Raw genomic sequence first — 10,263 nt, 5'->3', positions numbered from 1 at the left:
ACTTTGCCAGTGGTTTTGAGTCTGTATACACAGCTGAAACACTCTATTGCGATAAATGTACTTGAAAATGATCAATTCATTGTGTAACTGAGTCAAGACCCATAAATCGAAATAACCAGAATCTTCAGGCCAGCTCCAAGTGAATTAAATACAGTTAGAAGTATGTTATTGATAAATCATTACGTGCTGTGTTATGGATTAAACTAAGTGGTTACTGAAAGGGCAATGGAATAAGATTTACCCTTTGAATTGGTCAATGCCATTTTTCCCCAATGTTTTCATCTGACAGAAAGATATGCATTTATACAGCACCTTTCCCATCCTCAGGACACCCAATTGCTTTAGGGGCAATTGCTTTATCTAAAAGATAATTAATTATTAGTTGCTTATTACCGACTTGGACAATAGCATGGAAAGTCATCTCTGTCAATTTGCTGATGACACCAATTTAGGCAGCATTGATAGCAGCAAGTTACAAAGGGATATTGAGAGATTAAGTGAAGGGGTCAGACTGTGGCAGATGGAGGGATATAAGCAAGTGTGAGGTTATCAATGTTGGATGGAAAAAAGATAGAGCAAGGTACTTTCTCATAGAATCCCTACAGTGTGCAAACAGGCCATTTGGCCCATCATGTCTTCACCAACCATACAAACTTCATCCCACCTGGACCCACCCCCTACACTATCCCTGTAACCCTGCATTTCCCAGTGACTAACCCACCCAGCCTACACATCCCTGGACACTATGGTGCAATGTAGCATGGCCAATCCACCCTAACCTACACATCGTTTCAAGATAGCAGGAAGTTATGGGTTAGCACAGTAGCTCAATGGTTAGGACTACTGCCTCATAGCACCAGGGACCCAGGTTCAATTCCAGCCTCAGGTGACTGTCTGTGTGGAGTTTGCACGTTCTCCCTGTGTCTGTGTGGGTCTCCTCCGGGTGCTCCGGTTTCCTCCCACAGTCCAAAGATGTGCAGGTTAAGGTGGGTTGGCCAGGATAAATTGCCCCTGGGGATGTGTGGGTTAGCCATGGGAAGTGCAGGGATAGGGTAGGGGGACTGCGTCTGGGTGGGATGCTCTTTGGAGGGTTGGTATGGGCTGAATGGCCTGCTTCCACACTGTAGGGATTCTATGCACCATGGATGTCCCAGAGATTTGAGGGGGTGGCAGGTGCATGGATATTTAAAATGTCACAAACAGGTCTGAAAATAATCAAGAAGCTAATGGAATGCTGGCCTTTTTATCTGGACTATGAGATGCAGATTTCAAAAACCTTTTTTAGACCCCACTGTGAGCAGATATGGGCACCACACCTTAGGAAGGATATATTGGCCTTGAAGGGAGCACAGTGTAGGTTTATAAGGATGATACCCGGACTTCAGGGTTAAATTACGAGGAGAGATTACACAAATTAGGCCCATTTTCTCTAGAATTTGGAAGTTTAAAGGGTGATCTGATCAAAATCTTCAAGATACTAAGAGGAAAATGCAGGATAGATAAAGATAAACTATTCCCACTAAGTTGGGGATTCTAGAACTAAGGGCATAGGCTGAGAATGAGGGCCAGGCCATTCAGGAGAGATGTTAGGATGCAATTCTACACACAAAGGGTGGGAGAGGTTTGGAACTCTTTCCCGAAAATGGCAGTGGATGCTGGATCAGTTGTTAATTTGAAATCTGAGAGAGGGAAATTTTCAGGAATCCAAGGTGTCGAAGGATATAAAGACAGGCCACAGATCAGCTATGATCTCGCTGAATGACACAACAGACCCGAAGGGCTGAATGGCCTACTCCTGTTCCTACGTTCCCTTGTTGCAGTGTGGTGAGAAAGTGGGAGGGAGAGAACAAATGAGCAAAGGATAGAGAGATAGAGAGGGAGGAGGTAAGGGGAAGAGAGAGGTAGGAGACCAGACGATGGAGGAGATAGGAGGTTTTGGAGGAGGGAAAGAAAGGTGAATGGAGATAGGGGAAGGAGGAGCAGGAGGATGAGGGGAAGGCTAAATAGAGCGGAGGGGCTCAGGCTAGGGGAACGATAGGGAGAGAGGGGATAAGGGAGCAGGAATAAAGGAAAGGGGAGGGGAGGGGAGGTCACTGAGGGGACAAGAAGGGATGGGAGAAGAGAGAGAATGAGGGCACCGGGACAATTTTTTGATGGTCCCAAAATATTTCCTTTCCACGGCCGTCTTTGGGGTTTGTGATGCTGTCCCCCACACCCACAGCCTTTGCTGAATGGTCTCAGCCCCGTCGACAATTACCCCTCCGCTGACCCCATCCCCTCCCATTCCGCTCCTGGGGCTCGGGAGGAAGGAGATGGGTCAATTCCTGTCCTCTGTCTAGTGAGGTAGGATGGTGCAACTGTGCAAAGGGCGGGGGTTGGGTAGTTGGGGGGGTGGTGCAGGATTGAGCTCAGCTGTGATGCCTCCACAGTGGAATAGCTGTTGATACTCCCTTGGTTCGGCAGCATGAGGAATGGCCAATGACACCCCCCCCCATCCCACCGCTACTCTTGCAGCCTTATTTGGGCTAGCAATTATTGTCGTGAATAAGTTCTCATAAGAACATAAGAACATAAGAACTAGGAGCAGGAGTAGGCCGCCTGGCCCTTCGAGCCTGCTCCGCCATTCAATAAGATCATGGCTGATCCTTTCGTGGACTCAGATCCACTTACCTGCGTTCTCACCGTATCCCTTAATTCCTTTATTGTTCAAAAAAAATCTTTTTTTTAAAAGCGTTTACTGAAGTAGCGTCAACTACTTGACTGGGCAAGGAATTCCATAGATTAACAACCCTCTGGGTGAAGAAATTCCTTCTCAGTTCAGTCCTAAATCTGCTCCCTCTAATCTTGAGGCTATGCCCTCTTGTCCTAGCTTCACCTGCCAGTGGAAACATCCTCTCTACTTCTATCTTATCTATTCCCTTCATAATTTTATATGTTTCTATAAGAGCGAGGTGAGGTAGTGAAGGTGGTTGCTGTGCCAACACCAGCCTATGGGCTGGATTAAGACAGGATTAAATAAAAGCCGAAAGAACTGCGGATGCTGTAAATCAGGAACAAAAACGGGAGTTGCTGGAAAAGCTCAGCGGGTCTGGCAGCGTCTGGGAAGGAGAAAAAATCACAGAGTTACCGTTTCGGGTCCTTCCTCAGAACTGAGCCGAAACGTTAACTCTGATTTTTTTTTTCTGCACAGATGCTGCCAGACCCGCTGAGCTTTTCCAGCAACTCCTGTTTTCATACAGGATTAAACAGGGTTGTTTTTTTTCTCCTCGGGGATCAGTGCGATGGGTATCTGTCAGTTGGCAATATGCCCATGTTACAGTCTTCCCTTCTAACAAAAGCAGGGCAGCGACAAACTGCCCGCACACAATTTACTCATCACCTAACTGCTATTAATGCCACCTCGGCCTGGATCAGGCAGTGGGGACGGGAGTTACACCCTCACTCACACGCACAGTCACAGTGATGCCCGAAGCTGGGCACATATTTCAGTGCCACTCAGCCGGAGGAGCCATTTCTCAGACGAGGTGGTCGATCCTTCCTGCCACCCAGGGCAGAGGCTCAAACTGGAGAGAGAAGCGATTTGATCCAGGATCCAGGCCAACATTAGTAAATACAAACCCAGCCCCTCTGGTGACTAACTCACTGGAGTGTCTAAAGAGTGTGTGTGTGTGTGTGAGAGTGTGTGTGAGTGTGTGTGCCAGAGAGTGTGTGTGTGTGTGTGTGTGAGAGAGCGTGTGTGTGTGTGAGAGAGAGAGTGTGTGTGTGTGTGTGTGTGAGAGTGTGTGTGTGAGAGAGAGAGAGTGTGTGTGTGAGTGTGAGAGTCAGATGTATACAAGTTTTTTTTATTCATTCACAGGATGTGTGGGAATCGCTGGCTCGGCTCCCCCCAACAATCGACAATAAACAACGGATTCATGGTCATTATTAGACTCTTTAATTCCAGATATTTAGTGAATTCAAATTCCACCATCTCTCGTGGTAGGATTTGAACCCAGGATTCTAACCCAGAACATTACCTGTATCTCTAGATTAACAGTGCAGCGATAATACCACTAGGCCATCACCTCCCTGAGCGGTGCAGGGGATAGCAAAGGCAGCCCGTGCTTACATATGTCTGTGATCTTGCTGTGCAAAAATGAGCTGGCACCGCCCCCTGTAGTACACACAGCCAAAGTACATCATTGATTAATAAGAGGTAACAAGGTGTAGAGCTGGATGAACACAGCAGGCCAAGCAGCATCAGAGGAGCAGGAAGGCTGACGTTTCGGGCCCGGACCCTTCTCCAGAAAAGATGAACATCATTGATGAATAAAATACTTTTGATATGACGGAAGGTGCTGGAAATAAAATGCATATCTTTCTGCTCCATCCAGAGTGGTCCTCACCCCCCAAACATCCCACCACAGGGAGGGGAGCTATGGGCAGGACGCTACTCTTTCCTGTAATCAGATCCATCCTGTTCCTGAAGGGGTTTGTTGTGTTTTTATGTTGTAAAGGGCCGGCGTTGAGGAGCTCAATGAGGGGAGGCAGCCATGGAGAACCGGACGGCGGGTAACGGCAGCTCCGTGGTGACGTTCCCCGGCGCCGTGCTCCTCCAGCAGTACAAGTCGCTCTTTATCCTGCTATACTGCGGCCTAATGGCCGTGGCATGCATTGGCAACACCTTCCTGATCGGCAGCATCGCGGCAGACCGCAAACTCCACACCGTCACCAACTTCTTCATCGGGAACCTGGCGTTGGCCGACCTCCTCATGTGCCTGGCCTGCGTGCCCCCCACCCTCTCGTACGCCTTCGAGCCCCGCGGCTGGCTCTTCGGCCGCTTCCTCTGCCACCTGGTCTCGCTGCTGCAGTCTGCCCTGGTCTACGTCTCGGTGATGTCGCTGACGGCCATCGCAGTGGACCGTTACGTGGTGGTGGCTCACCCCGTGCGGCAGCGGGTGAGCCGCCGACACCAGGGCTTGGTGGTGGCCTCCATCTGGGCCTTGGCCTTGGCGCTGGCCAGCCCGGCCTCCGCCCACATGGCCTACGTGGAGTTGGGGACGGTGGGTCATGACGTGAACGTGTGCGAGGAGTTCTGGCGGGGCCGGGAGGCCGAGCGCCTGGCCTACTCGTGCGTCGTGATGCTGGCCTCCTACATGTTGCCACTGTCTGCCGTCAGCATCTCCTACTGCGCCATCACGGCTCACCTGAGGAGGCGCCGGGTCCCCGGGGCGGCCGAGCAGAACCGCCTCCAGTGGAACAAGAGGAAGAGGAAGGCCTTCTCCCTCCTGGTGGTCTCCGTGGTAACATTCGCCGTCTGCTGGATGCCCCTCCAGATCCTCAACCTGCTGCAGGACCTGGACGTTGACTTCACCCTCCTTGATACCCGCTACCTCAACGTGGCGCAGATCTCCTGCCACTGGCTGGCCATGAGTTCCACCTGCTACAACCCCTTCATCTACGCCTCACTCCACCATAAGCTGTGCCTACGGCTGGGCACCTACCTCCGGCAGTGCAGGCGGCCTGGTGGCATCCTCGCCGCCCGCCTCTCACCCTTTCACACCAGCGTCAGCCTGGTGTCCGAGCTCCCCAAGGCCGGAGCTGGGGTAGGAACCGGCAATGCCTCTTACCTGGTCGACGCGCTCTGAGCGCCGGCTGTTGCACTCTCTCGCCCACTCGGAGTGGCCTCCACCCAACGCAACCCCCCCATACCCTCACCTCCAAAATGGTACCATTGGCTCCCTCCTACCTCAACACGACCATTCCTTCTTATGTGTGGAGTCTCCATGGAATATGGGATTGATGACCAGAATGGAGAGGATGGGCCCAATGGCCTCTTTGCGTGCTGTGGAAAAACTCCATGTGAGTCTAAACAATGGAATATGGGATTGGAACCTTTGATGACCAGATTGGATAAGATGGCCCCAATGGCCTCTGTGTGCCGTGGAAAAACTATGTGAGTCCAGGCCATGGAATATGGGATTGGAACCTTTGATGGCCAGAATGGATAGAATGGGCCCAATGGCCTCTTTGCGTGCTGCGGTAAAACTCTAGCGTCCAGATCATTGAAACATGGCAGGCATGAGGAATGGGTGCACACTGTCTCCCCTTGCACTGTCGTTGCTCCTGAGTGGAATTCAGGCATCACTCTCTCTCTCTCCCCTTCCTTCAGGAGGTTGCTGACCGAGGAATCCAGTCTCTCCTCTACCCTCCACTCCACTCCCCAGCCCTGCCCTCACCAATTAGGCTGAATTATCCCCAACTGAAGCTCGGCCAATCAGCAGGGAGCCATGTGTCAGTGGACAAGGCTCAACTCCATGTCTGTCCCTGTAGGAGCATGGCTCACGGACCCCCCGGCAGAGCCAGTGATCCAACTCAACCACAGGGGCTCAAAGGAAACCCTCCCTGACCATAGCAGGATGTTGTGGAGATGGCACTCTATATATCCTGTGGTGCCCACCAGCCTCAGTAAGCTTGCAGATGGCACCAAAATTGGACAGCAAAGAAGGTTACCTCAGAGTACAACGGGACCTTGATCAGATGGGCCAAGGAGTGGCAGATGGAGTTTAATTTAGATAAATGTAAGGTGTTGCATTTTGGAAATGCACATCAGGGCAGGACTTATACACTTCATGGTAGGGTCCTGGGGAGGGTTGCTGAGCAAAGAGACCTTGGAGTGCAGGTTCATAGCTCCTTGAAAGTGGAGTCGCAGGTAGACAGAATGGTGAAGAAGACATTTGGTACGCTTGTCTTTATTGGCCAGCGCATTTATAGAAGTTAGGAGGTCATATTGCGGCTGTACAGGACATTGGTTAGGCCACTTTTGGAATACTGGGTTCAATTCTGGTCTCCCTGCTACAGGGAAGATGTTGTGAAACCTGAAAGGGTTCAGAAAAGATTTACAAGGGTGTTGCCAGGGTTGGAGGGTTTGAGCTACAGGGAGAGGCTAAATAGGCTGGGGCTATTTTCCCTGGAACGTCGGAGGCTGAGAGGTGACCTTGTTTATAAAGTCACGAGGGGCATGGATAGGGTAAATAGACAAGGTCTTTTACCCCAGGGTAGGGGAGTCCAAAACTAGTGGGGCATCGGTTTAAGACGAGAGGGGAAAGATTTAAAATGGACCTAAGGGGCAACTTTTTCATGTAGAGGTTGGTGTGTGTATGGAATGAGCTGCCAGAGGAAGTGGTGAAGGCTGGTACAATTACAACATTTAAAAGGCATCTGGATGGGTACATGAATAGGAAGGGTTTAGAGGGATATAGGCCAAATGCTGGCAAATGGGACTAGATTAATTTAGGATATTTGGTCGGCATGAATGGGTCGGACCAGAGGGTCTGTTTCTGTGCTGTACAGCTCAACGATGGGGAAAGGACACCCCCGGTGTGTCAGAAACAAAAAGTGTAACTTTCAAATTTGTTAAGACTGTGAAAAATGTTTACCAGAATATCACATTAAATTCATTTTCTCTCATTACTCTTTTATGAGAGACAAGTGGAGAGTCAGCATTTTGTTGTCCCTAATTGCCCCTTGAGAAGGTAGGGGGAGCTGTGTTCTTGAACCGCTGCAGTCTGTGTGCTGTAGTTAGACCCACAATGCCCTTATAGGGAGGGAATCCCAGGATTTTGACCCAGCCACACTGAAGAAACAGTGGTATATTTCCAGGTCAGGTTGGCGAGTGGCTCGGAGACTTGCAGGGGGGGCGGTGTTCCCATGTACCTGCTGCCCTTGTCCTTCTAGATGGTAGAGATTGTGGGTTTGGAAGGTTCTGTCCAAGGAGCCTTCGTGAGTTGCTGCAGTGCATCTTGTAGATGGTACATACTGCTGCTACTGAGCGTCGGTGGGGGAGGGAGTTGATGATGGAAGCAGTGGACTGTGTGCTAATCAAGCAGAGAATATTACTTTAAATTAAACCATGAGATTAGAATGGGGGACTTGACTGAACGCGAGACAGTGAAAGATGGGCTAACATCAGGAAAAGTTATTTTACACAAAGAATAAACAACAACTAGGAAACAGTTCCGCAGAAGATAGTGGGAAATAGAGGCCTGAAACTATCCAAGAAACAATCAAATAGTGCAAATGGGAAGCTAAATTTCAATGAATAAAATCTAGAGATGAAAGCTTGTCTTAGTGATGATTACAGTCTGGTCCCCTTCAGTAGATAAGAATGTGCTATCCTTATTAGAGTCTGGCCTACATGCGACTCCAGAGCAATGTGTTTGGCTTTCATGGGCAATTAGGGAATGGCCTTGCCACTGATACCCACATCCCATAATAATCCTTTAAAAGGCTGATAAATTGACGGTAGACAAACAGGAGGCTGGAAGAACATGGCAGGCCAGGCAACATCTGGAGGAAAGGAGCTGTCAACGTTTCGGGTATTACCCTTCTTCAGGACCCCTCAGGTGATAAATTGACCCCTTTGTACTGAGGTGTAGTGTCTGACAGGATTACAAGTTGGACCTCCCAAGTGCTTGAGAAGGGGAATGTTACAAAAGGATTGTAGTCACATGTAAAAGGCCGAACGAATGGGATTGGGCAGCTCTGGGTAAGGAGCAAGTGCTGCCACAGCATTAGTGCTTTCCTTCGCTCCTGTTACTTCAAGGGTTTGAAGTAAATCAATTGGGTTAAACAAAACAGACTTGTAAGTTCCTTCTGGGTCCATTCGGGATGGGCCCTTGGACACGGTCTGTCATTCCTAAGCCAAGAAACTAGGAATGCTGGAGAAACTCAGCAGGTCTGGCAGCATCTGTGGAGAGAGAGAGAGAGAGAAACAGAGTTAACATTTCAAGTCTGGTGACCTTTCATCAGAACCCCATTCCTGACCCATCTAGCAACCGCTTCCATTCCGCTCAGAAAAAACTTAAGGGAATGAGAAAGGAGGTATTGGCTCATTATGATTGGACCCAGCACTTCTGTATTCGGGGGAAGGAGAGGACAATTTGACCGACTCCCTTGCCCATCATTCCCCCTCCTCTTGCCTGGTGGAAAACAGACATTGATCCTGAGCAAAGTCCAACTGTGATGCACACTGAGGATGAAGAGCCCACTGTGAGACAGCAACGTGAAAACACCGCCGCACCCACCCCCGCCACCCCCACAACCACCATCCCCACAGAGAACATCAAGCCAAAAATGGAGAAAGCTAAAAGGCCAGAGAAGAGGAAACGTTTGTGTTGGCCAGTTCTAAACTTAGATGGTAAACAAGTTCCAAATAATTTGTTCTTCATTTACCTTTGTGAAGTGATTTGCAGTTCAGCTTCACTGAGCGAGTATTTATCAGGGAATTTGTCTCTGAATGTTTGTTCGTTGTACATAGCATGAGAGAGCAGCACTTACCCTGTCTTCTGTCGTTGTAATCCTCCTCCAGTTCTAGTGTTTCTGGGACTCTTGTCAAATATTTTTGGGATGCTTGCTTTGAGTGGGGAGCAGATCCGCCTTTCTCCCAACTTCGCTCCAGAGGGCACAAGCCAAAGCTTGGGCCAGAGGCCAGAAGCCATGGGGGTATTGAAGTGAGAGACCTCTTTAAGGAGAGGGGAGCGCAGAGAAGATTCAAGGGGGCTGCTCTGAAGATAAGGAGCCCCGGTTAATTGGATAGGCAGGAGGGAACTGTGCTAGTACTTCTCAAGACGAGATTCGCTCGAGTTGATCAAAGTTGTGAGGGGCTTGGATAGAGTGCATCGAGTAAGGAAAGAGGCAACAATCAGAGATTTAGGTGACCAGCAAAAGAAGCAAAGGTGAGACAAGCAAAAATCTTCCTCGCAAGGGCATGTGATCTGAGTGTGGCGGAGGCAGAACTGGGTTGTTGTTGGAGGTAAAACATTTATAGGGAGTGGGGGGAGGCCGGCACAGTTATGATGGGTTGAATAGCTTTAGGGGTGTTACAGCAGCTCAACAGTCAGTGCGGCTGCCTCACAGCGCCAGGGACCCAGGTTCGATCACACCCTCGGGCAACTGTCTGTGTGGAGTTTGCACGTTCTCCCCTAATCTGTGTGGGTCTCCTCCGGGTGCTCCGGCTCTCTCCCAAGTATGAGGGAGAGTGGCACAAGGTGGGGGAATAGCAACAGTCATTTTACCAGATGTAGGCCATTCAGCCCATCATGCCTGCTCTGCTATGCGATGAGATTGTGGCTGATCTAACGATCCTCAACCTACTTTCCTGCCTTTTCTGCATAACCCTCGATTCCCTGAAATCTCAGCCTAGCGTACAGTGAACAACCCAGCCTCTGTGGTAAAGAACACTCTCTGAGAGAAGAAATTCCTCCCCATTTCTGTCTTAAACGG

At 49.8% G+C, this 10,263-nt stretch overlaps 1 protein-coding gene across 1 annotated transcript; it reads left to right on the top strand.

Annotated features, from left to right (window-relative positions):
• The first annotated feature begins 4,532 nt into the window (after window positions 1–4,532).
• Window positions 4,533–5,627, top strand: si:dkey-202l22.3 (7 transmembrane receptor domain-containing protein). The gene has a single exon (XM_020522068.2). The coding sequence runs from the start codon at window positions 4,533–4,535 to the stop codon at window positions 5,625–5,627; it is 1,095 nt and encodes a 364-aa protein (XP_020377657.1).
• The last annotated feature ends 4,636 nt before the right edge of the window (window positions 5,628–10,263 follow it).

Source organism: Rhincodon typus, chromosome 39 (genome assembly GCF_021869965.1).
Source record: "Rhincodon typus isolate 14 chromosome 39, sRhiTyp1.1, whole genome shotgun sequence".
In the NCBI taxonomy this organism is placed as follows: domain Eukaryota; kingdom Metazoa; phylum Chordata; class Chondrichthyes; order Orectolobiformes; family Rhincodontidae; genus Rhincodon; species Rhincodon typus.
This window is presented reverse-complemented; position numbering and strand designations above follow the sequence as displayed.

Bases quoted from the DNA above. Each gene is read 5' to 3' on its own strand.
- si:dkey-202l22.3 (XM_020522068.2), top strand. From the start codon at position 4,533: ATGGAGAACCGGACGGCGGGTAACGGCAGCTCCGTGGTGACGTTCCCC.